The sequence below is a fragment of the Paramormyrops kingsleyae genome, chromosome 17, assembly GCF_048594095.1.
Source record: "Paramormyrops kingsleyae isolate MSU_618 chromosome 17, PKINGS_0.4, whole genome shotgun sequence".
NCBI classification, from domain to species: domain Eukaryota; kingdom Metazoa; phylum Chordata; class Actinopteri; order Osteoglossiformes; family Mormyridae; genus Paramormyrops; species Paramormyrops kingsleyae.
Genome location: NC_132813.1, coordinates 10,729,368 through 10,756,027, shown reverse-complemented (window position 1 = coordinate 10,756,027; position 26,660 = coordinate 10,729,368). Strand labels below are relative to the sequence as shown.

General features: G+C 40.4%; 2 protein-coding genes across 5 annotated transcripts in view; one reads left to right on the top strand and one right to left on the bottom strand.

Moving 5' to 3' along the window:
- The window catches only part of LOC111844053 (mitogen-activated protein kinase kinase kinase kinase 5), a 34,835-nt gene extending 19,452 nt beyond the window's left edge, over window positions 1-15,383 (bottom strand). The window contains exons 1-3 of the mRNA XM_023812148.2: window positions 15,167-15,383; window positions 4,335-4,392; window positions 1,795-1,885 (exon numbers count right to left, since the gene is read on the bottom strand). Coding sequence (XP_023667916.1) covers window positions 1,795-1,885; window positions 4,335-4,392; window positions 15,167-15,274 — 257 coding nt within the window. The 5' untranslated portion in view covers window positions 15,275-15,383. The remainder of the gene's footprint in view (window positions 1-1,794; window positions 1,886-4,334; window positions 4,393-15,166) is intronic.
- Window positions 15,384-19,229: 3,846 nt separating this feature from the next.
- eif3k (eukaryotic translation initiation factor 3, subunit K) lies at window positions 19,230-24,081 on the top strand. Of its 4 annotated transcripts, none has more exons than XM_072701649.1 (8): window positions 19,230-19,429; window positions 19,728-19,826; window positions 19,963-20,083; window positions 20,499-20,573; window positions 21,472-21,538; window positions 22,862-22,939; window positions 23,346-23,501; window positions 23,930-24,081. In XM_072701649.1, exons 1-8 carry the CDS (start codon window positions 19,368-19,370, stop codon window positions 23,959-23,961), a joined length of 690 nt encoding a protein of 229 aa, XP_072557750.1. In that variant the 5' UTR covers window positions 19,230-19,367; the 3' UTR covers window positions 23,962-24,081. The 4 variants fall into 4 exon arrangements, with proteins under 4 accessions (XP_072557750.1, XP_072557749.1, XP_023667875.1 ...); XM_072701648.1 differs by having other exon boundaries at window positions 20,496-20,573; XM_023812107.2 differs by having other exon boundaries at window positions 19,232-19,429; window positions 23,376-23,501.
- The last annotated feature ends 2,579 nt before the right edge of the window (window positions 24,082-26,660 follow it).

Here is a 26,660-nt window from a genome sequence, read left to right as displayed (position 1 = left end):
ACAGTACAATAAGATATTAGTGTCTGGAAACTGATAAGTAACCAAAGTAGCTATATCAAATAACATGTCATGATATTTAATGGGGATATTAACTCAAGTCATGAGTAAAAATGAGGGCAGCATAGTCACTCAGTGGGTACCAGTCAGTTGGTACCAGTCAGTGGGTCTGGCGCATCCAGAGTTTGGGTTTTGAATCAACACACCATCTGGTGTGTAGAGTTTGCATGTTCTCCCTGTGTTCCATGGGTTCCCTTTGGGTTTTTGGGTTACCCCCCCCCCCCTCACCAGGCCAAAGACATGTAATTAGGCTAGAAGGCCATCTCAAAATTGCCCTGAAGTGTTCAATGTCCTTGTGCCCTGTGCATTCTGGGATAGGCATCAGCCTCCCTGTGACCGTAAACAGGACGGGCAGTTATAAAATGGATGGATTTATATCCATTGTTAAACAATCCACCTGTAACATCATCTAAATCCGAAACAGAATTCTCTATGTGCATGAAACTGTGTATAGCCCGCAAAACATAAAAAATGCATACTTTTATCTGAGCTCTATGAAACCAGCATACAATGAGGTTTAGTTTCTGCAAGGAAATGGGGTCACTCAGACATACGTCACCCTCATTTTGACTGGAAATCGTAGTGCCTTATCATCAATAATGTAAGACAATGCTTTTTTATATACAAACTTGTAGGTAATGAACAGTGTTTTCTAAGTATTAAACGTCAAAACTAATCAATTATCGCATGAATGCAGCTAATTTAGCCATTTTTCCAGTGGTGTATATGGAGCCCAAAGGCTTACTGTGGGCCACCAGGAATGAAGTCCTGGAGCTTCATGCCTCCAGGATTGTGGGTTTGATTCTTAAACTGACTGTGTGTTCGCAGTTTACATGATTACATGTATTCCTTGTGTTCATGTGTGATTCTACTGGGTCCCTCCCACATGCGTGTAGGTGAACTGGCATCCCTAAATTGTTTTAAATGTGTCTCTGTACATCTGTGCTTTTATAATTATTACATTGTGGGGGATTTCCCCACAGTGTGATAAAAATCTGTAACTTTTTACCTTGTGGGGACATTTTCTAGTACAATCCTAGAATGTTATCCCTACAAGGATAACCTCAATTTTATTCAAATCTGTGATTGGAAAATCAATCTAAAAATGCCAAAAGTCTTGTGTTCTGTTTGGCTACTTATGGTTAAGGTTAGGGCTGGGTAGGGGTTAGGGTCGTCGTGTTATAATAAGATTTTTCCCCATAGAAATGAATGGAGAGTCCCCACAAAGATATAATTACAAATGTGTGTGTGCGTGTGTGTGTGTGTGACTTGCATCCCATCCAGGATGTACCCCTGCCTCATACCCTGTGGAGGTCTGGATGGAAGATATTGTGATTCTTGGGACTAAAACAGATCTACTGCATTATAAAATATATAGTGCGTTATTTTAATTTTTTGCTATACAGATTATTGAATTTATAATAGCTATATAATCCAGTGTTTTCCCAGTAAACGACTTTTATAATGACCCAGTGGGTAAACATACAAAGATTAAGTGAAAGTTATTCAATGATTCATCCATGTCTATTTATTTACCATTTGCAAGACATTTGCTTACATCTTTGGTGCAACAGCAATCAACAGGACATATAACATGATTGCTACAATTTCTGGTGCTGTTGTAGCAAAGAGTGTGTTTGTGAATGCAGGCACTTCAATGGACAGCACACAGTCTTTGATACTAGCACGATTTTTTACTCTGGTCATGTATACTACACCTCATCAGCGGAGCCTTACCGGATATAGCTACCAAAGTAAGCTACGATGTTGCGGTGCATGCAGCTCTTCACCATCACAATCTCCTGCTGGATCACCGAAAAGTCATCCTCTGTAGGGAACGTGCAGCAACATGGCATTAGAATAATAATAATAAAAAAAATCGATTCTTCAACCTAACTAGCCTAATTAATAATGAATGAATGAGCTGTAATAAAGCACAGTCAAGTTATTCATTAGCTATATCACTCATGTGGAAGATGTTTACTCATTTATTTGCTTCTCATGTGATGTGTATAAAATTCCCATCAGCGTGAAAGTGCTTGTCCTATTTATACCACGTCTATATCATTGCAGCAGTATTACGTATTACAATGCTTTGGGTAATTTTGAAGAACTACTTCATCACATGTTGTCTTGTTTTTAACTTCGTTTGGTGTATTTGTTCTCTCCTGCACTGTTTTGTAATTCTAAGTGCTCACGAAACCTGGTTTCATGTCATTCTAACCCTTTCTCTGTGTCCCCCCCCCCCCTACCCGGGCACATCATATCCTGTGACTCACACTTGTTCCCCGCTAACCCTCCCCCACAGCTAAAACACATACCTGTTATGAATGGTGTAAAGTGGGGGCAAAAGTGTATTTTGTAGGCAGCAGGTTTCATTGATACCATAAATGGCAGGGAAATCCCTTTTGCTCCTACGCCATTTTAAAAATCCACCAATCTCGTATGCAGCCTGTTCATTATACAATGCGTTGCCACTTCTGCAAGCAAAACATGTTTATCCTTCTATGGCCTTCATGCATACCCAGTGTATGACACTTTGTTGTTGCCTTTTTCTGTTTACTCTTTAAATATGGGGCCAGGGCTGGAAATTAAGCTCACCCTCCCTGTCTAAGGTGAGTATGAAAAACTGAATGCTGGCTAGTAAAACAATTTCCATGTCGGACTGCAACAAAAAAGCACATTACGTTGCACATTTATCTCTTGGCACAGATATGTAGATCGCCGCCTGTCTAGACATTCAATTAGGCAATGATATGCACGGTGTCTTCTTGGCCAATCCCAGCTTTAGACTCTTCCCAGTTAACCAATCAGCTTGAATGGCCTGACCAACCAGTATTTGATGTTAGATTCTTCATTTTTCAGAGTGAAAAATTTGTAGGGATGTTGGCAAGCTAGAGTTAATGCATACTTTTTTACTCAACCCCCCTCACCAAAGTGTCCTGATGTAAACTTAAAAAATACATGCAGATGCGAGAGTGAATGAGTAAATTCTGAAAATTAATAAAATGTTTACTGAAAATGATATTTACACTGAAATTTAATATTGTAAAACGTGATGGCCTTTAGTTGCTCTTTATGGTTGAAAATTACATTGTGAAGATTTATCTTATAGATTTATCTATAAGGGTATGGGACACTTCTGTGGTGATATGGGGGTGAATTGCGGGTGATATATCGGAAAATGTTTAAAAAAAAAAAAAAGACATAATTATCGGCTCATCAGATGACACCGAAAATGAGCTCTAACTGTAAGGGTAGAAAAGAATGAGCTACACATCTCAGGTAGTTTGACTGAGCTTAACAAAAGCTATGAATTAAGCCTGAATTACCCATATGCCTCAGTGCGTTACAGTATGAGTATTTTCAGTTTTATGTATAATGTGGTTAGTACATTGTTATGTGTTACAGGAATTAAGCAATGAAAAAAGTACACCCCTGATATTCAGCTTGTTACTACATAAGCTTATTTGTAAATTGATTCCCCTTGCCTTTAGGAGAATGAATATAAAACTGCAATGTTTTTTAAGGTCCAACAAGTCAGTTTACACAGAAGTAGTCTACCATCTCATCTTTCCACTGGCAGACAGTATTAACTTTTTTAAACATGAAAGTCCAGACAAAATATTTGTTTCAACCAACAGAGTCACAGTCACAGAGTATTCAACTGGTTGGTTGAAACAAAATCTTAATCTTTCTGAACCTGAAATGTCCACCTTTGGTCATTTGGGTGTCTCTCTGCAATCCAAAGTCATGGTGTTAAACGGATTCATATAATAAATAATATTGTGAGTATATGTGTCCTGTGGTGTATGTTCCCTGGAATAGGCACCAGGCCTCCCCTGACCAAGATCAGTGGTTGGAAGATTAGTAAATAATAAGCATACATTAAATTTCTATTATATATTCAGTTTATCTGAACCAGAAAGGCCTGCAGAAAGGTTAGCCACAATGACAATGTGTTTTTTACAGACACATCTGTCTCTAGGCATACCTTATTTATACCTTATGTACAGTATACCTTTGTGCCCAGATGCGTACCTTACTGAGTCTGTGGAAATTAACTGTTAACATGTCAGAAAAAATCTATCTGAACATAACCCCCAAGTACTATCCAGATGAACACTGTCTTGATATCATACTCGCAGTATTTCTGAACCATTCCCTGAGATTACATATATTTTTGAATGTTGTAATATTCTAATTGTATTCAAATGATTATTCCATAGTTAGCCTACGATCTGTGCAACGGTGGCCCACAAGAGAACGAGACACACCTGGTTCCATCTTGATGATCTTGAGAGCAGCCATTTCTCTATTCTGCTTGTTCCGTGCCTGAAATCACAGGGTGACAAGATTCTCTCAGTGTCTTTGCATTACATAAATCAGGGACACTCTACCCTTCAACATTTTCCTGCTCTCCTTCTCATGTTCCTTATGAGCAACTGTAAAAATTAATAGCTATAGGAACTATATATCTTTTTGTTCAACTTTACATTTTAAATTATATGGAAGAAAATAATAAAATTACCATAACAATGACAATGACATTTTATTGATCCCCATGGGGAAATTCTCCTTTCACCTGCTCCATCTTACTCTCCATGATACACAGACACATATGTTGTAGTACCTATGGAGCTCGGGATTAAGGGCCCACAGACGTGTAACTATTCTGCTAAGCTTCTATAAAACTATCCTGTATTGTCCAGTAGTTTTGTGTTTCCTGTTTTAACTGTAACTAGTCCGAGGCTGGACACTGAGCTGTTTATTGCTGTAAGGGTTTACTCTTGATTCTAATCCTGATTAGAAGCTGGACACTGTAACACTGGTGAAATTTGAAAGCTTTTAGTGTAACGCATTAGAATATATAAAATTAGTTCATATACTCTATTGAATTGAATGACCTAGAAATTTTGCCCCCCCACCCAATTGTATGTATTATTTCTCATATTTAGGGGCCCCTATCAAGTGCTGGGCCCCCTGAATCTTCCAAGGTATCTATGCCCCTCCAATGCCCTGTGGGTAAAAAAATTAATAAGTGAAAATGATTGATTATGACATAATTGCTGATTTATTGTAGCATTAACTGTAGCATAACTAGATCAGGTATTATAATGCATTAATGTTTTGTTCATTACTGATTATATCCCCAATAAATCTGCCCAACTGATTTACCGGCACTGATCCCGTCCCCAAGTTGGTAAGTAATATCGAATGCCCTCACCCCAGTCGGGAGTTCTTATTGCCTGGACTGATTAACAAATTATTGGCTTAGCATTTTCAATTCTCTCTCGCTTCTAAATATAACTGCACCCACCCCCCCACCCCCAACTGGCAACCCCAATTAAAAAGGTGTCACTGTGTATACGATCAGAAATAGCCGGTAAATAATAATGAAAGTGCTTCGGAAAAGACCACTCCTTGTCCCACCGCCCTCCTTGTGGAACTTTCTGACTTGGAACGTCCTTTACTGAACACCACAATCCACCCACTGCGGACTCCATACCTCTAAACATAGAGCAAACAACGTACTAAGTGACAAACATGGTGTCCACAATGAAAAAATGAGTTAACAGTAAGGTGCCCTACTTAGAACATATCTGAATTCTGTTCTTAATAATCAGCAACGACCTTGCATTTCTAGAAATTTACGCTGTGGTGTTTGTTATGCAAAATATAAATACTGTAGTCATTTCCAAACAGTGCATTATTACTGTTTATCGTATTAAAAGCTAAAGACTTTTTACACTCTAAATTCATAGGGTTGAGCCACTGATAAAGTCAATAACTGACAGCAATTAAATGTATACAGATTAGTCATAATAAGTGCCTGTCATCATATTTTGTCTGTTTTTCTTACAATGTGAGACAACACAGGTTATTAATAGCCTGTGGACCCTCATATATAAACAGCGGAAAGTTTATGCAGAGGGTGACGGTGGTTGGGATCCAGAGTATGAAGATGTAAAGGTCAACAAACAAACAAGTACTATTTGCCATGATGTGGAGCCTGTTTAAACCATCGTGGTTTCCTCTGCAATAGCATCAGAGCTACGCAGTACTGTGTTGTCAAGTATTTGGTGTGAGTTTAGCAAGAGACGTGGCACTTTGACCCTGAAAGTATTTATCATCCATGTTTGTTGCTCAGAGCAAATGCAGGTATCCAAATATGTCTAGTGAATTTTTGAACGATGCAAAGAGGGCTGCAGGAAAATAAAGGAAGAATCATCACAGTTGTACCGTAGAAATTCCCTGCGGTGTGTCCTATGTGGCAGGTGCAGGTCGTTAATCAAAGTGATGTCATTTTCTTTTGGTAGTCCATATTTGGCTTTCCATACTACATCGGTATCCTGTAACCCAGTGGTTCTCGACCTTTTTTGCACTGGAACCCATTTTTTACCATGCCGGCTCAGTCACAACCCTATATCGAGAATAGGTTTACATTAACGCTAAGATCAAGTGTGCAGTTCAATCTGCAATTTACACTAATGAATTCCTATGGCACAAATCTGATTGGATGTGCCAGTGAATTTTAAATTCAGCATCTGTGGTTTGGCTCCTTGGATTGGTTGGGTGTTCACCAGTTTTGTGCTAAGCAGTTGCAGACTCAAGACCCTGTTTAATTTAATTCTAGGATTGGGGCTGGGAAATCTGATCGTGGATCAGCATAGGAGCTTGCAGGTTTTAAAATGCTTACATTTCCAGCTCTGCCTCTTAGACCTTTCAGAAGTTGTCGTGACCCCCACGGGTTGAGATTCTCTGCTGTGGCCATTTATCAGTATTCCGCCTGGGCTTTCTCACTGTGTATACATGTTTACTTTGAAGCCATTTGGGGAAAAAATTGCAGCAGCTTATTGTTAATGATAAATGAAGCCTAACAGTCGATAGTTAATAAAATAAAACTGTATTTGCAAGACGCCTGTTAGGTCCTCTGAAAAGTTGGGAATTAATGCGTGAACGGTGAGCCATTTTTTTCTGATGGTGCCCAACGACTAGAAATCCAATGTGAATGTGAATTACTTCTGTAATTTTTCTTTTTAATTCTGATTTAATTCAGATTGTTACCCTCTTGGGCACTGGATAAAGAATTATTATTACTTTGTCTTATTCAGCAAATGTCTTGAACTTAAATTCTAAGCATATAATAAAGGCATCACCTCCAAAATGTTTGAGAATAAGGCCTACTCAATGTACATTCTTACTCCTGGGTGAATTATTTTACGATGTGTGTATTTCTCATACCAAATGTCATCCCTTTCATAACTTCATACAAAGTCTTGCACACATATTTGCTAACAGAAACTGCTACAGTTATTTGGCATTAGTCCATGTTGAGTAGCTTGTAGCCTATATTGTCATATTTGTGGGTGGCATATAGCACGACAGGCTAAGCCTCTGTGTCTCTGAGCAGAAGGTCACTGGTTTATGCCTCGCCTCCGTGAAATAGTCACATGTTTGCGGGCACCGGGGCAAAATCCTTAATCACCAGCCGCCCGGACACTGTTACAGGTGGCCGACCTTTACTGGCAAGCCTGCTCTCAAATACATATGTGTCTGTCTCACGGAGAGCACGATGGACAGGCAAAAAGAGCATTAATAAAGGGTCATTATTATTAGACTTTTGCCTGGAATATCAATTAACCCGATTTACAGCCTGCAAACATTTCCCTATAATATAAGGTGACATGCAGATAGCAGATGCTTACCATTGACACGACAGTATTGTAGGATTAGTTTTAAGACTAATTAAATCATATAATACAACCCCTAAAAATACTAATATCCCATAACAGAAAAAGGCTTTAAAATATAAAATATCTATTACAATCTTGAAAAGTGCGTTTTAACCAATTTGCTTCAGTAAATGCTGGCACATGTGTGGGGATTGAGTGTGGCCTGTCGTCCCCCTTGCTGGGCGTTTCTGCCAGCCAACTCAATAATGTCGCACTTGCTTATGCCCTGTCATACTGTTTGTCCAATTTTCACCTGTTGCTCAACTTCCTGCACATCTTGGGTATTCATCCTGGGTATTCACTGCTTACCTCAGCTAATAAGTACTTTTGTCCACAAAAAACAGAAGTGTAGAGTACTAGCAGCATGTACGTTAAGTTAATGGTGTTTGCCTGGAACACTGACAGATATGCACATTGCTGCATGTGCATGGTTTATGACCCTGTGTGTGTGTATGTATGTATGTATGTGTGTATATATATATATATAATATTATATTCACACACACACACACGCACGCACATGTAGGGTAAACATATCCTTATGGGGACCGCTCATTCATTTCAATGGGAAAAATGCTAAAGCTAACTATGACAACCTTAACCCCCACCCAACCATAACCCTAGGTAACCAAACAAAATACAAGAGTTTTTGCATTTTTAGTTTTTTCATAGCAGTCACCGATTTTTATAAAATAGAGTTTTCCCTTATGGGGACCAGGAAACCGGTCCCCATAAGGGAAAAAAACCCGGATATTTATCACGTTATGGGGACATTATGTCCCCATAAGGATAGGTAAACCTGCTCGCATGCACACAATCTATTCTTTCAACTGCTTATTCTGGTTATAGTTGTGAAGGGGGGGGCTGTACCCTAATAAATATATACTATTATCTATAATGTACAATATAGCTTTGAAAGTGGTGCAGATACTGTGCATTTGCCTGGGGCTGCACATCAACAGCATATCTGCTCTCTTGTTTTTAATCTTGGAGCACATCAAAAACGCCACATCACTTCCTTGACAGTATCTACCTGTAATCTGAAAAGCTACTGCGGCTGCTTCTGCAGTCCTGCTTCACTGTGCCTCATCTGGAGCTTCCTGCAATTCTACCCCCCCCCTCCCTCCCGCTTAATGCTCATCAAAAAAAAAAAAATGCAAATGCAAATACCAGTCGCTGGTTTGCTTTAAGAAATATGGACGGAATAGTCAGTGCAAATGTATGCTGCAGCAGAGATCGAACATCTACAAAGGAGGGTCTCCGGTTTATTATTCAGGTTTTAGGTTTTTGTTTGAAGTCTCTCAAATATTAAAACTTATTTATGTGAATCAATACTCTTGAGGAAGAAATACTAAATATAAATGTAAATATGTATAAATGTCAATTAAATGATTTGTCGGGAGATGATGGTCCATTTTTTGCTAAATTGAAAGCCTTTTAATGTCATTTAACAGCTAAATTAGTGCCAATTGGAAGGGAGGCTATATCATTGCTGGAATCTCACTCTCGACTGGCTCGTGGTGAGAGACCATGCTTGGGTGTGACGATACAAAGCAAAACTCCTAGACTGTCCTCCTAGAGTATGCAGAAGGCAGCTTCAGGGAGGGGATTGTTGTCTCAATAGTTGGCCCATATTTTCTGTGCAGCTGATAACCACTTTGCAGTAATTTGCCTTGAAGGTCAGGCAGAGTGACTTCAGAGGCTGTAATATATTGTGATGATGAACAGATGTTGAGGAACTTAATCTCCTGCAAGAGTCTTGAACATGAACTAAGACTTTTCAGATGAGGAAATAAAACCAAAAAGATGTGGCATAAAGGTAGCATTATTTATGACAAACAGGGTCATCTTCTCAAAGGGGCAATTAGCAAACTGCCAGAGCTTCAAGCCCCCCCAAGACTGAAATTGGTGGGTGGCTTAGAAGCTTGCCTAGGGTATCTCATGGGCTTCAGCTAGCACTGATGGTAGCCATCGATTGTCAAAGTGTCAAATGTGTTCTGGCAAATGGTTAGCTGCGTCTACTCACTTTATCAAAGTGGACAGATGACAAACAGAATTTCTTAACCTTTCTAAACCTTTCTTAACCTCCTTTGAAGGAAGTAGTTCTGAATATCGCAGAGCCACCACTGTGGAAAATGCCACAAATATTGGCAGCTAATGGGCTACAATTTAAATGGGGGTTTGGCCTCAGTTTTCAAAGTGATTAGACTGTTTGGGTGCCTAATGTTATCTGGGGTGAGTTCCCAGAAGCCTACTTAATGCTATGCCGTTCATAAGTTCTGCCTGACGGACTCTGTCCAGCCTGCTCTGAGGAAAGAAAACCACTGCTAAAATCCAAAATAACATTCGATGGTCTCTATGAAATAATTCTTGTTCTAATCTGTTTTGCTTTTTAAGTAAGGTCAGCCTCTCCTGACCAGATGCAGAATAAAATAGTATATTTACTAGCTAGTTAAATGCATTTGCTTGGTAACACTTTACTTGAGGGGGCACAAGTAACTTAGTAACTCAGTTACTACTCAAGTATGAATCATGAGCAAATATAGTAACTGCAGGAAATACATGAACAGTTAGAATCGATTAATGATGAATGAACATGGGATTAGTGTGTAACTAACACTTTCTGGTTAATTAATACATTAAGTAAGAGTGTACTACCACATTATTTGTGTTCCCACGGGTACAGTGTTACTCTTTTGCTTTGGCTTTTCAGTGGCTCATGCAATTTCCAGGTTCTCAAACAGGGAAACTCATACATGTGAATGATAGTTGTGTTCTGAATATCTTTTTGCATGCCATTGAAACGGTAGATGAGAATATCTGCAGGAACAGGGTATACTGCAGCTTTCAGTTTTCATGAGAGATCTCAATGGAGGGAGTATCCTCAGTTTGTATAGGTAATGCATATGAAAATAAGTTAGTAAAATAAATTAAGTAGTTGTGCAGATATGGTTGTGGAGTTTCTTTGCTTTTACATTCACCCAATGTTGACCCTAAGAAGAAGTTGGCTAAGCAGATCGCACTGTTAACTCACACCTCCACATTGTGGGTTTGATTCCTGGTCTGTGTGTGGAGTTCTCTGGTTCCCTCTCACAGTTTTGGTGAGAAGAATGGTGTCTGGTGTGACTGGTGTCTCTAATATGTTCGTATTATGTTAGCATGTACCCCGCCTTTTGATGTAAGACCCATTGGATAAGCAGTTATGGGTAATTAATGAATGGTTCTCAGGGGGAAAAATTCCTGTTTACGTCTTACCAAACATGAAATGAAAACAGAAAAATAAACTACATATTTATCAAAGACAAATGCATGGCTAGCTTGCACAATAGAAATGATTTGTGCATTTCTATAGGGTTAACCAGATAATAAATTTAATAACCACATAAAGGAAAATAACATTTACATAGAGAAGATGAAAAGAATTCATTGAACACCGATTACATTTTTAGGCGAGTTTCATAATATTCTTCAGAGAAGTGTGTTACTAATACTATGCATATAAACCAGCATGACTAAAATTGTGGATTATGAGACCAGAGAAACATGGTGTTTAACCTACAGCTTAACATTACCAGTATTAACACTGAGAAATGACAGGTAACTGAATGCAAAGCTGTTGCTTCAGTTATTTGAATTGCTTTTCAAATGTTCAGCCATCTGAACTAAATTATCCATGAACTGTACTTTATTACATGTGAACTGGGACAAAACTCACACTACACAGGTTGGTCTGTCGCCATGCTAATCTATGGTCTTTGAACTTAAGGTGGCACTCTAAAAAACATTAGCTGAGATGGGATTTCTTAAGGCGGCCCCAAATAATGGCTAATTCCCCATATCAAAACAAGCTAGTTGAAGCACTGTGGGGTTTTTTCATGCGTATTGAGATGGGTAGAGATTTCTAAAACTTCTGTTTCTTTTTAATGCCAATATTGTTTAAAAAAAACCCATAGGGACCTTCATGGTGACTCAACAGCATGTGACACACATATGTCAGGGTGAGATGACCAACTGCCTTCAAACCTGACAAAACAAAGTAAAAATAAAAGCCACCCCTTCAGGGTTTGTTCTCTGCTTGACATGTCGGTTAAATGCCCAGGCGTTTTTCTGCATTGTGTTTCAGACAATGTGTGGGTGTCACTATGGCTGCAGTTTTCAAGCAACTGCTATTGTAAAATGGGCCAAATTATTGGAAAGCTGCATTTCCCCCCACATTTATTAAAATGAAATACTGCATGATGTACAGGCTATGATTTTGTCTCAGGTTTGGTTTCACAGCATTTTTTTGAATTCCTAGGAAGATTCGGCGGCAAAAAATTACGGTGGAGACCGGCTCCCCGGAAATCAATTAACAATGGCGCTGATGGACTCGCATGACAGAAGCGTGTCGGTATTGCTAAGCAACATATTAATCTAACAAACTGAAAAGAAGGACATAAGCAGCACAGAGAAACATCTCTCTGCATATGCTGAAGAAAAGACAATTATTATGGGATCTTTCACTTCTCTATTTTCATCATACATCGTGCTGCTGAACAGGGCACATAATAACTCTTTTTTTTTTTTTAAACATTAAATCATTTCCCACCTAGGAGGGGGAAACTGAAAAACAACGCTACAGTAAGTCAGGGCTATGATGACACTGTAATGTTTAGACTACATTTCACTATTACAATTACATACTGTGTAACTTCTTAAAAGCTACAAAGCATGATGGGCCTGCATATGACACATTCTACAAAATAATGGTCTTTAAATGCTGCCCTGTCCGCATGAACAGGATTACTGAAATACCTTATAGCTCTTCCAAGGTTCTACACCTTAAAAATACTGTGATATCTCAAGACGGCAGTTGTGGTACCACCAGGGTTGCAACTAACAAGAACAAAGACTGTTTTTTTTTTTAAAAACAAACCACTGCTACAATCTAAAATAACCTTTAGTGGTGCCCAGTGCTTCTTGTTTTAAACGGTTTTGCTCTATACCCCCCCCCCCCCCCCCCCCCCGCCCCAGGGCCTCAATTAGAAAAGAACCTCAACTAACCCTGTTAAATAAAATGTGAAGGACCCAACCCAAGGGCGTAGATTTGGGGGTGGCTAGCAGGGACATGTCGCAACAAATACAGTGAGGGTACCGTGTGTTTGTTTTTGGGAGGGGGGGTGATCCTGGTGGGCTCATTTGGTCCCAAAACTGCAGCCAAACCTGTGTTTTTGCCTCCAACCGTGAACTATTTTTTTACCGAATACAATGAAGGGGCAGTGAAGGCAACATGGCTTCAGTCTACGAAGAGCAAAAGCAGTTGTAGGTGAATTAAAACGGTGGTTGTGTGTTTTTAGTTTTAGATATTGACCTCTGCAATGCGTGGATATACAAAAACATTGATTCTTTTAGATTTGAAAACCAACTCAGCCTATTCACTGAAAAAAAGAACCAGTTCAAAAGAACAATTTGTTCCTGAATCGGACATCAATATCATTCACTTGATTGCAAGTAGTGTTTCTTGCTAAGACCAATGCGTAATGCTTTTCTCTCTGACTGAAAACTGCGCCAATACAAATGCAATTCCACATGGTTTTGGACTTGGGTACTAATAATCAATTTCATTAGAACAGGTTCCTGCTGTGATATTACGCGTCGTAGCAGGCCTGATTGTAATTTAATCAAATATAGCCCATTTTAACACAAGAACATAAGCAGTGCCCTTTAAATAAAGGAGTAGACCTATAATATAGCAATAACCAAATCTTAGTTTCACATCGCAGTCTTCTAATCATTTTATCTTTGTATTACAACAGCTAGTATCAGAACAGAGTAAACCTGCCACCAAAGTTTCATGGCTCCTTTTTTTTTGGGGCTGCGATTATCAACATCCTAACCGCTCTCAAAGTAAGAACAACCTTTCTATGCTTTTGCCATTGCTGGCCAGCTAAAAGGTGTCTGTGTCTCTTAAGAGGAAGTATGCTCCACATCCCCCTAATTTGCATTGGCTGTGTGCTGCACATTCTCAAGAACATGGCAGCTGTGGAGGCCTGCTGCTTCCTAGCCATGTGGAACAAAGCGTTCAGTGCTTCGGCAGCGTCGCAGTGACATTTGCTACACTTCGCCGTGGCACAATATAAAATAAACGGTGATCACTAGCAAACACGTCTCTTTTTCTACAACCCTGGAAGTAACGTTCACAATCACTGGACATTAAACTGCAGCTGCGTCTGCTTGTAGAAGACTAAGTGTGAATTTAGAGAAATACATTTTCATATTTTCCTTATTCATTAGATTAGCTTCTCAGTAAAAATAGAAAATGTTTGCGTCCAGCTCGTATGAGAAGATTGCTATCAAGATGATAACTTCCTGTGCAGGAGCTCCTGGTTCACAGGTCTGCGTGCACATTCTCTGGCCATTTTATACCAAAGATAATATTTGACTAGATGTGAGATGAATGCAATTTTAGTCCAACTCAACCTTCCCAGATGCTGCACTAGTCCACAGATATTCACACACATAGCTATGTTTTAATCATGTTTTCAAGGTACGTCATGAGAAAGGACAGACCCATAATATTCATCAAGCTTCCATAAGCTGGATACATGTTTAGATCATTTATGGAGCCAGAACAAACACGTTTACTTTCAGTACTGTAAAGGGCTTCAGTGCTTCTTTAAACATCACATCCATAACCCTGGTGCAGAACAAACGAGGTATGAAAAGAGTGACTTCAAACTGCAAAACAATCCTTCTTACATTAGGCCCAACTGTGCATGATACAGTGTACAGTGTCTACAATCAGACATGAGTGAAAATAATTTTTCATACTTGGAAGTAATGGAAAAAAAGTATCTAAACATATATTTCACCAGATACAGTGATTCATCAGAATAACCAAAACTAAAATTGTTTTTGTCATAAAAATATGACAGTATCATATAAAGTTTTAACTATGTACTGAAGTCAAAATATACTGTAAAGATTGTCTTCTTAGGATAATATTCAGCGTAAGTATTTATGAGTTTTTTAGAAAATTATATATTTGCAATAAACTCAAGATATGAATCTTTGCACAGTTTTGTGAAGAATAACTCAACATTTTAAATAGTACGATGAGCACAAATTTAACGTTGAAGAAATCTGCGCTGAAAAGTCACTTTAGAAATTAAGGGTTCTCACGTTTTTATCAGCGACACACAGGTGCGGGCATTTCCCTTCGCCTCTGGGGCTTTTACGGTTTCCCCCATCTCTCACATCAGAGCTCAAACCCAAGGCTCAGCGGCATCACTTATCTGAACGGTCCGGGCAGCGCCAGTACTTCGAACCAACGAATAGGATGCCAGATGACAAAGAGTCGGGTACGACCACTAGTGCCTCAGTTGGCGATTTACCTTATAGACTTCTCCATAGGTGCCTCCGCCGACTCGCAAAAGGATTTCAAAGTCATCCTGGGGGTTTCTGGTGGAGATATCCAGCGCGGCACGGTTCTGAGAGTCCATCACTGCTGGGGCATAGCAGTGGCTCTCGCTCTTCACTGCACACTGGCTTACATACGCACCTTCCTGTCTCTCTTGCACCCAAGCGCCCTCCCTTTCTGCTCTCTTACTCTCCCTCTCATGCCATGACTCATTTACATTAATGCTGGTTTTATTTCCTGTTGGGTGTTCCTGTGTGAGGGTGGTGCGCGTACGCCATCTCTCTCGTTTCTGGTACCTGTGTACGCAGTTGCAATATCCTTGGCCTTAATACGTGTGCATCTCCGTTTGCCTGCAGAAGCCATGCAAACAGAATGAAGTTGCACGGCTGTCCTACTTTCTGAGCCCCATCTTTAAAATGTGACTAACATCCTGTATTGCGATTTATGCATGCGATCCGGTCGACGTAAAAAACAAATGCCTTTGAAAGGCCCCTTCGCAGCTGTTGCCTGAATTGCTTTGAAGTGTTTCTGAGTTGGTCGAGTAACCAACACGAATAATATCATATGCAAATATTATTAAAAAATAAGAATGACATGGGGCTCTGTCGGGATGAGGTTCTTCTTTCGTTGAAGGGACAGAAATAGTCACCAAGAGTGACAATGAACTGATAGTAGCAAGTAATGAGAAAACAGTATTTTATATATTTTTTAAAGTTCATTATAGAAAACCCACTATGTATAGCCATAAGCACAAGTTTGGTACAGAATTAGGAACCATTGCTGGGGTAAGATAATCCAAAAAAACATTTGGGAGATTTTTTTTTAATATAAAATGAGTGACAAGGTTCAGATTTTAATTATTACATACGTTTTTGATGTATAAAGTTAAGGAGCTTGCACTGATTATAGTGCAATGGGGGACAGGGTGGTGGCCCTGAGACTAGGGATCTGTGCTGGTAATTGGAAGGTTGCTGGTTCAAATCCCATGAATGCCATGAGTGAGCAAGGCCCTTAACCTGCAATTGCTTCATCCTGGGTATGATGTTAATCTACATCCAGCCCAGTAAAGAGGTCCTCCAACTTACAAGGAATAACTGGGGGTAGGTGGCAGGATTGGGATTGGGATTCCACCCACAAGAAAAAAACCTCATACTGGTGCATTTGGGCTGGTGTGGTGCTGCAGTATCAGTTGCTGCATGGCAGCACTCAGGTTCCTGTCCAGACCAAGATTTTGTTTCAACCAATCAGCTGAATACTCTGTGACTCTTTATACTCAACTGGTTGGTTGAAACAAATTTTTAGTCTATCACTGATTCAGGTGCTCTGTGGAAACCTACATGGGAAGATTAGAATAGAGATACTTTATTCAGAATAAATAGAGAGACTTCATTCAGAGTCCCTGGAACGATTGGGATTAAGGGCTTTGCTCAGGTGACCAATGGTAGCATAACTCTGGTTTTAGCCATTTCCAGTCATGGACATATTTATATGCAAATCATGGAATTCTGCTGTAGTCCAGTTACACCATTATGTATACATGACTCTGTTAGCATTTCTCAGATTTCCTCAGTTTCTCAGGTTTTCTCCCTATAGGAATTTTTGTGTTTTTCGGGGGGAAATTAATCGATGAGGTTGTTTGAGTAAGAAATTAACTACCTCTACCCTACTTCATGATGGGAAACTACTTACTATAAACACAAGGGGGTGCCACTTCGCAGGACGGGAAATGCAAATGTCACCGCAATGGCAGGTTTGTGCTTCTGTTGCTGCACACGTCCTGGTGACCCACTAAGGTCCAGATTCTGGGAGGCCTTACAAAATTCTTCCTTGTGTCTGGCTGGGGGTGCTGTGTCCTTCGAGTGGTCTGGGAAGGTGTACTGGATTTCGGGGAGTAGCTTGCAGTCCCTGCTTGAACCTCTGATGCTGTGGCTGGTATCACACCATCTGTAGGTCATCTGGACTGGTCCCCAAGAACCACAACAATCCTGTGCCTTGGTCGAGTACATGTGTGGTAGAAAACATCCGGCAACTGCTGAGGTACCTCACAGGTTCCTATCCATTGCTGGGTAACTTGGGGCACAATCAGCCTTCCTCGGGGGGTTATACAACCACACCCTCAACCTTGTCTCCAAGTATGCACCTTGGCTCTGGTCATCATAGATCCTCTTCTGTCCACCACCAGGCACACCCAACACTGAAGCACAAACTGTCATCTTTCTTCCTCACCAAGACTGCTGGCGCTGCCCATGAGTTGGTTCAGTGACTCTTCTCTTCGCCTTCTTCTCTCTTGGCAAGTGGCAGCCATTCAGGATGAAGGCAATTAATCGTGGGGTCCCCCAGCTCGCAAGCCCATCGGACCACCAGGGAAATGCCCAGAATGCCGGATGCCCAGTCCAAGAGTACAGTCCTCATTTCACACAGCAAAGATGCCAATATGGGCGAGCAGCAGTGTCTTTAGTCTAGCTTTCTCCTCCATCTTCAATCCCTCAGAGCTCTGCTTCCACAAGGCTGTCACTGCCTCCCCGGTGATGTGTTGCTGGTTTTTTCCCTTTTTGTGTTGCTGACTGGATAGTCTTTTGTCCCTGACCAGTCCTCTATACGTGCCTGGCCATTGTTTTCCCTGGGTCAAGGTTCAACTATTGCTTCCACCAAGCCTTGGATAAATTACAATGGAGATCATCCATCCCACTCCTGACATCAAATGGGTAGGTTAGGTACTGAACTCTACTTCTACCCTACTCTAGCTTAACTCACAGTGGGGAACTATTTACATTAAACACAAGGGGGGGGAGGGGAGTGCTTTGCATGATGGGAAATGCAAATGTCACCACAGTGCCAAGTTAGCGCCTCTGGCCTTAAACTTGCTTGCCTGTTTATATTACATTAACCACTTATCCGGTAGAAGGCTGTAATGAACTTGGTGCCTCTCACAGGGAGGCTGGGAACTCAGATGGGATGCAAGTCCATCACAGGATACACACACTCATTATGGGTAAAACAGACTCACATGTTCAGCTAACCATGGGGAGAATGTGCAAATGCCACACACACAGATCTGGGGGCAGGATTTAACTTGCAACCAGTGCTAACCAGTGTGCTGCCCTCATTTCTCACTATTCTCCTGCCCTAATTTTTCAGGAACTCAGCACTTGTCTAAAAATATGTTACACTGATTGAGCTACATCCTCATACACTGACCATCTCATCTCACCATCTGATCTCATTTTCCTGCTGTTTCTCCTGGTGAGGGTTGCAGTTGGCAGCATGCAGTACAGATCAGGCTAGACCCCTTTTTGAAGCGCTGGTAGGAGATATAATCCCCCTAGTGTGTCTGTCCTGTGTCTTCCTCAGGGTCACAGGCCAACAGGATTTGCCCTGAAGTGCACCCTTAGGAGCCGTCCAGGTAGCATCTGACTCCCCTGATCCGATTGAGCAGCACCTTTCTTTAGGGTTGGAGAGTGAGTTCAGCACTTCATTTTGGCTGCTTATACTACTTATAATAGTTCTTCCAATCATCACCTATAGCTCTTGACCATGAGGACATGGGGGTAGATTGAAAGGTGAGTCTTGTTTGACAACTTAGCCCCAGCTTCACCACCACAAACCGTCTGTGACCACATAGCTGCAGTCACTGAACTGATTAGCCTGTGTACAACAGTTGAAGCACACCTTTATGCATATAAAATTTGTATGTGTGTTTTTTTTTTTTTGCTAATTTCGCCTTTGTGAAAATTAATTTTTCATTCTTGTTTTTGAAGGGCTATTTTAAAAAATCTATTATTACAAGTAGGAACTGAAAAAAACTGTAAATTTTATACGCTATGACCAACGGATTCATTTGAGGCTTACACTCTTTTCAAGCGCCGTCAGAACACCTTGCAGTGTGAGTAAACTCTTATATTGAGACTTTCCGGTCTTCATTGTGATTATTTAGATTAACTTTATAAATAATATTGCTTTCACTCTATACTACTTAAAAAGACCGGAAGAGTCTCAGCAAAACCTGGAACCTATTCTGAAGGTCCCACCACGTGATACCAACTTCCGGTCCTTCTGTTAATTCCTTCCTACCCATTTTATTCTGTTTGCTGGTCCACGTGTGGATTGCAGCCGAACCGAACATCTTCAGTACCAGTACCGAGCTGATAAAATACCAGTTCCAGGTCCGGGACGAGATGGCGTCATCTTTTGAGCAAATGAGAGCTAATGTTGGGAAACTTTTACGGGGGATTGATAGGTGCGTAAGGATGTGGATGCTAAGCGCCGTTGTCATTCAGTAAACAGCAATATTAGCATTTAGTTTACTTTCTGCTCTACTTTCACAGTACGGAATGCATGATTTGTTTTGAAATCAGACTATTAATCAACGAGCAAGCTTTTTAAACTTTATCTGGTATTCTGTTATTTAAAAAAACGTTTTCGTATTTAAAATGAGTTAACCTGTCGTACTGGTGTCTATATGGCTTCTGTCCACAGGAGACTAGTGTATGTCCCTCTACGTTTAAACAGCTCCTCTAATCATATTTTTAATTAAGGTATAACCCAGAAAATCTGGCCACGCTTGAGCGATACGTGGAAACGCAGGCAAAGGAAAACGCTTACGATTTGGAAGCCAACCTGGCCGTTCTTAAGTTGTGAGTACTGCTGAATGTTAAGGGAATATTCCTGGCGGTTATATCATTTTATGTAATGTTTATTACAGTGTTTCCTCAATTTTACTTTTCATACACCTGCGTAGTACATTGTATATAAAGTATTTGTGTTGTATAGGTACCAGTTCAACCCCGCCTACTTCCAGACCACTGTGACGTCTCAGATTTTGCTCAAAGCCCTGACCAACCTGCCTCACACAGACTTTACATTGTGCAAGTGCATGATAGACCAGACACACGTATCCTTTTGTTCCATTTGTCACTTCTGTGAAAGTACTCACACCTGTGCAGAAAGGAACAGACATTCACTTGTATTTTTACAAAGTGTTATTTAGAAAAGTATTTAAGCATTATAGCATTATGACCTGACTAGTAAGTAAATTCAAAGAATATGTTTATGCTAGTGGTTAACATTGATAATGATGTATTTAGTTTTTGTTTTTGCTTCTGGTGGACAATTTTCAAGTGACCGGAATGTAAGGGATATTACTGATTTTGACAAGATGTTATTAATGTTGCAGCAGTACATACAGGCATGCAGATGGAGTTGTTAGTGGGCTGAGGGCTGCATATTCATTGAGAGTATTTTTGAGCAAATTTGAAGAGCAGTTGTCATCGCAGTGGCAGCCTCTTTTCTTGACTACAGTGTCGCAGCAAGAGGAACGCCCGATAAGACAGATCCTCTATCTCGGCAACCTCCTGGAGACGTGCCACTTCCAGGCATTCTGGGTAAGCATCAACTCTTTTTGTCACTTTTTGTAACTAAAAAACAGAGGTGGGTAGTTCAGGTCCAGGGAGTAAAAGTCCAGACCAAGATTTTGTTTTTCAACCAACCAGTTGAGTACTCTGTGACTGTGACTCTTTATATTCAACTGTCTGGTTGAAACAAAATCTTGGTCTGGACTTCTACTCTCTGGACCCAAACTACCCACTTCTGGTAAAAAGAAATGCAGAAAGCAGGTTTAAAGTTTTATATGGTGGCGTATTAAAGATACTTCACTTGAACGTTGAGGCTCAGGATACATATGAGAACTTAAACTGAATTATTCGTTAAAAAGTCTGTATCAGTATAGATTTTTTTTTTCTTGGCTTTGGATAAAGGCATCAGCTAGACACCTGAATGGAAGCCAGGGGAGGGACCTGTGACCTTCACCTGTGATCTAAGATCAGCAGACAGTGCTGTTGTATTTGCTAGGTTCTGTAGTCAGTGCTTAGTTGTGCAGCCTTAAATAAGGGAGATAAGTGAAATTCAAGCACTTCATAAAATAGTTTTTCTTGAATAATTTGTTTTCTCTTTTTTTGGATACCACTAAGTGCTTTTGTAAACGCATCATTATCAAGATTGCAAATTTGTGGTGCTGTTTGTGCTTTTTTTTTCTGAACCTATTCTGTACTGTCATTAGGTTACATGTTCTCTTCTTAAATACCAGCTTATCTGTCTTGGTGACACAGTTTGTTACATATCATTAATGCAATCTTTATGTACAGTAAAATACACCTGCGTAGTACATTGTATATACTGGTCCTCATATATTATCAGACAAAGACTCATGATTTCACTAAAATTATTTTTTACTTGTTCGTATGGATTTTGCTGACTCCCCCCCCCCCCCCCAATGTTTTGCAGTCCAGCCTGGAAGAGAATAGAGAACTGATTGATGGAATTACTGGCTTTGAGGATTCTGTCAGAAAGTGTGAGTCATTTTTCGCTTAAACATGCATTTTAATTCTCCTGGTGTCAGCATGTAATATTCATCTACACGAATGGAAAAAATGTTTAACAGAATGTGCTGTATAAGGAATCTAGCATCTGATTATATTAATATGCTGAAAAATGAAAATACTGGTGTGTTTTTTTTTGGCTAATATCCCAGGCAAACATGTGGTTCCTTTAAATTCCCCTGTTACCTTTCGCAAAGTAAATTTAAGCTGGTCTGCTGGTGGTCTGAATCTACCAAAGTAAGTCTTTATGATCTTTACTGATTCCATAGTCGGGTGCCACAAAGATCATAATACAATCGCTGAGCTTTTATTGTGTAAAAACTGCAAGAAGTCAGGATATGATGGCAGAATCATCATTTTCATGTAAAGACTATTACCTTAGAAAGATGTAAAAAGTTTGGCCATACATCAAAATGTTTATTCAATCCCTCTACACAAGTCCGTGGAGCCTGACAAATCGACCAGAAAAAAGGTGACAAACTGTTTCTAGCAGTGTCAAGCCTAGATATCTGTGTGGGTGGACTGGGTGTGTATTTTCTTTAGCAGTCTATAGGTAGCCACACTGAAGACGGACAGCTGCTATCTGCTGAAAGCAACTGCATACACACATTGCACAAACAAGCTGGTTTGTGGTGCTGTGACTTAGGGCTGGGTGGTATGTTGGACTTTTCCGGTATTTCGAATATACAGTGGAAAACACTTATAGTGATCACTGTCTGGGTGAAATTGATCGCTATAACCTGATAATCATTATAACCATTTTTTTTTGTTCGTTATGCCCCAGTCAGATTACCATCTAATTGACATTTGTATATTTATTACATAAATATAAGGTAATAGAACGGACAGCGTCTCTACTGAATTTTATTAATGATTTCAAAACACAGAACAGCTGTTTCAAATGCTTTTCAAATGACTATACTGTACAAATGACCGAACTGTGTATGATTCAAATACGCTATAATACAGTACAGTACTATACACCAATATTAAATAGAATTTTATTTATACAGCGCATTTTCACAGCGTTACATTGTCTCAAAGCGCTTATTGTAGTGTCACTGCTGCATCTCAGTGGCTCGTTTTTGGTGGCTTATCATGAGCTTTGATGAGTCTATATTTGTCATTGAGACAAAATGACTTTCTTTTCCCGTTGTGTTTTCTGTGCCAGCAGCATTAGCCTCAGGTAGCTGCCAGAAGCTGATGGGTCCCCACAAGGGTCACCTTGCCTGCCTGCTCTTCCTGCTTTCTGCCATGTACTTTAAGTCTCTCTCTCTCTTTCTGTCTCCTTGCAGTCATTTGCCATGTGGTGGGGATCACATATCAGAATATTGAACGTCGACTGCTTGCAGAAATGCTTGGAGACCCCTTAGGTGAGGCCTTCTCCCAAATCTGGTGTGAATACCTTCATAAAATATGGATTTGCTGCAGGCTAACAGTCACAAATGTATTTTTTTTAATGAAAATTAATTCCGTATAGCTTAGCACAGAACTGTATACTTTCAGTTAGATCAAGGGTGGCCAATCTTATCCACAAACGGCCGGTGTGTGTGCAGGTTTTTAGGATAACCTTTAGGTCAGCTCTTCAAATCCAGGTGTGAGGACTCCTCCGCCAATCAGTCCTCTAATTAATAATCTAATTAGGGAGTTGCAGCGAAAACCCGCACACACAGCGGCCCTTTCTGGATAAGACTGTCACCCCCCTTTTAGATTATGCAGAAGTTGAATTGCATACAGTGTGTTGAGCTGCAGTCCTTTAGTGGTGTCACGCCTTCTCAGCCCTTTCGCTGACTTTGTGGCCTTGCACAGACACTCAGGTGAAGCTGTGGATGAGTAAATATGGCTGGACCGAGAACGAGGACGGACAGATCTTCATCTTCAACCAGGAGGAGAGCATCAAGCCTAAAAACATTGTGGAAAAGATTGATTTCGAAAGTAGGTACCTCGAGCGTCAGTCTACGTCACGGGTGTGTGTGCAGGTCTCTGTTCACTGCTTGTCAGTGTTTGTAATTTGACCTTTGCTGTAAGGGACCTGTCTCTGATTTTGCAAGAGATGCGCTTTGCAAGAAGTTCACCTAGCCACAAGACACGTCCTCCTCTCGCTTGGCCTAAGCCCCCCGCCCCCCCCGTGTAAACAGTTTGCAAAACCAACTTGAGCCGGTTTGTGTTATAGACCGTTTGTTTTCACTGCTTTAATAGCCAGTCCTGCCACCTGGTGTTGCTCATAGCCCATAACCCTGCAGCTAAATTAGACGCCTGTTGGGATTTTAAGCCATCCGTCTGAACTTGGGAATGACCTCTGTATTGTGGTTCAGTTTTGCTTTGAGAGTGTCTGTAATCTCAAACTGTCCGTTTCTCCACAGGCGTGTCCAGTATCATGGCCACCTCCCAGTGACTCCCAGCTACACAGACATATGCAGGTGCATAAACACAGCGCAGGTTTTCTGAGAATTTTACTGTCTGATACATTTTATGTAACTGGTATTTGCAATAAACAGAGTTATTAAAACCGCTATCAAGACCACTTGTCCATTGTAATTGAAAACTGTTGCTTTTAAACAATTACAAACTATAGGTCCTGAAATGTTACTAAGATTATTTTAATGTTAAAATTAATACTGGGGGTTGGTGGCAGGATTGGCACTCCAGCCAGAGGAAAAACTTCACACTTTTCTGTTCCACTCCAACTGCTGTGGTGCTGAGGTACCACCTCGATCTGCTGTGGTGCTGAGGTATCGCCCACGGCAATGGCTGCACTCGGGTTCTAGTCCATGAGGTGGTTCGTTGTGTGTTGGGTGATGCTGTATCAGTGCACCCCCCCCCCCTCTTTATTTGGAACACATTAGGTTAAGCTTTAAGGATTCTCCCAGTTTTATATGTAAATTGCAAGGAAAAGCTTGTAAGTTTATTGACTTCCAGCATAAGGGACCAGGAGTATAAATATCACAAGTAGGCAGTAGTGTCTGTTTTGTCAAAGAATAGCATTATGAAAAGCATTATGAATAGCATTATGAAAAGCATTATGAATAGCATTATGAATAGCATTATGAATAGCATTATGAATAGCATTATGAAAAGCATTATGAATAGCATTATGAATAGCATTATGAATGGCATTATGAATAGCATTATGAATAGCATTATGAATGGCATTATGCTACTGAGCTTGCAGTGACTCAGAGTTTACCATTCTTAGCTGTTGGCAGATGATACAAAGGAAATTCACTAAAGTCTATTGGTCATTTGGACATTCAGCACCCTGAGCTCCACACGTCTTCCCGTGCCCATGCAGGTAGGTGATCAGAGAGAGTGGGAATGTCACCGAAATCAAGAGAAACCACATGGAACCTCCATGTATACATGTCTGAGGTCCGCATTAGCACGTGGCTCAGTGGGCTAAGCCTCTATGCCTGTGATTGGAAGCTAAAGACTTTGAGTCACAACTAGAGTCACAACTTAATCATATATTAAATGTCTTAAGTCCTGAAAAACCCAAAGAACAAGAAACGGACTGTGGAATTCGTTTCTTTTTTGTTACATGAAGAAAAGAAGTACTACTTAATCTGAGCTGTGTCTGTACATGTTGAAACAAGACGTCTGATATGCTATCCAATATGTCCTGTTTTATGAAAAATGTGTAATTCCTGTTGTGAATTTTTGATGTTATGTGTGTATATGTAACAAATTTATTGCTAAATATTTTTGGGGAATACTTTTTTTCTATTTACTCTGCAATTAAGCTAGGATCTGAATTTTAAATTACTTCTGGATCTCCAATGTGAAGAGGAAAAGAACATACACAATTGAAGTCTGAATGATTATGTTCTACATAAATGTTCCTGCATTGTGTCTCGTTACATTTATTATGTCAACTGACAGCCAACTAGGTTCCGTGTTTAATGGTTAACTAGCCTTTTATATATCAATTTTGTGTTTGGGAATTCAGTGTGAATCTGAAACTTGGTGTGACCAAAGGTCAACACTGTGGTGAATTATGACAGTCATCAAAATGCAATTGTTACCATGGATATGGTATTTTAAAAAGTAGACAGCATTTCCCCCCCCCCCCTCCCACGTACCCTTTTGTTCGTGTACAGACAGGTTGATGATCGCTGGGTATGATTTGTCCCGTCTATCTTCCTGGATCATTATCTAAATAACTCACCCACATCAATGCATTCTTAAAATTCCATCTGAAGTTGAAATGGTTCTTGGTTATTTACATATATTTGGTAATATACTGACAAAAGTCATGATTGTGAATGATCTTCAAACAAACCTGTGATCTCCGTCAGGAGCAGCGTAACAGTAGACCATGTCAGTCAGTTTCCCATGAGAATTATCCCAAGCTAAAATATAAGGATTTTTTGGAGTTATCAATGATAATAGCTTGTTATTTGTGTTAGGGGCTTCCCAGTTCCCAGCAGTCATATGTAGACATTCACTTAGTGGCCACTTCATCAGGCACTTCCCACTTTTGCATCCTTAGAATTTACTTCTTCCAGGGTTGAGTGTTTAACCAAATACCATCTAAACAGCTTAATCCTGTTGCTGTGTTGCATGCACTCACTTGTAGCCACATGTTTCACTGTCTGGAACAGCAGAAGGCGGCATGATTTTACTTTCTTCCATGGCTCGGACGGCCAGAGTTTGTGTCTGCACTGGCCTTGGATATGAGTAATGCCCCAACGGCCATGACACGAGCTCCAACTCTGTGAAGCTTTATGGTTCTGTGGTATCCAGGGCTGGACTGGGATTTTAAATGAGCCCGGGACTGTTTGGGGTCCCCCAAGATCAATTTTGTTGGCTCACCAGAAAAATGCCATTCCAGCCTTGGAGGTATTTTTTAAGGTAGCACTTTTACAGTATTTAGCAACTCTCCTATTACGTGTCCAACGTGTCTGTCCTTCAGCACTATGAAGGCTATGTCTGAAGCTGAAGCCGACAGAATGTATCGCGTTTTTATATTTGCTGAAATGTCTATTCGGTTAAAGTGATTCACTCCCCCGTCGAATAATGCATATTATAAGGGATAGTGTTGATGCAGGCAGGACTCAGATCCCAGTTTCCCACGGTATTCTGTTCTCATCACTA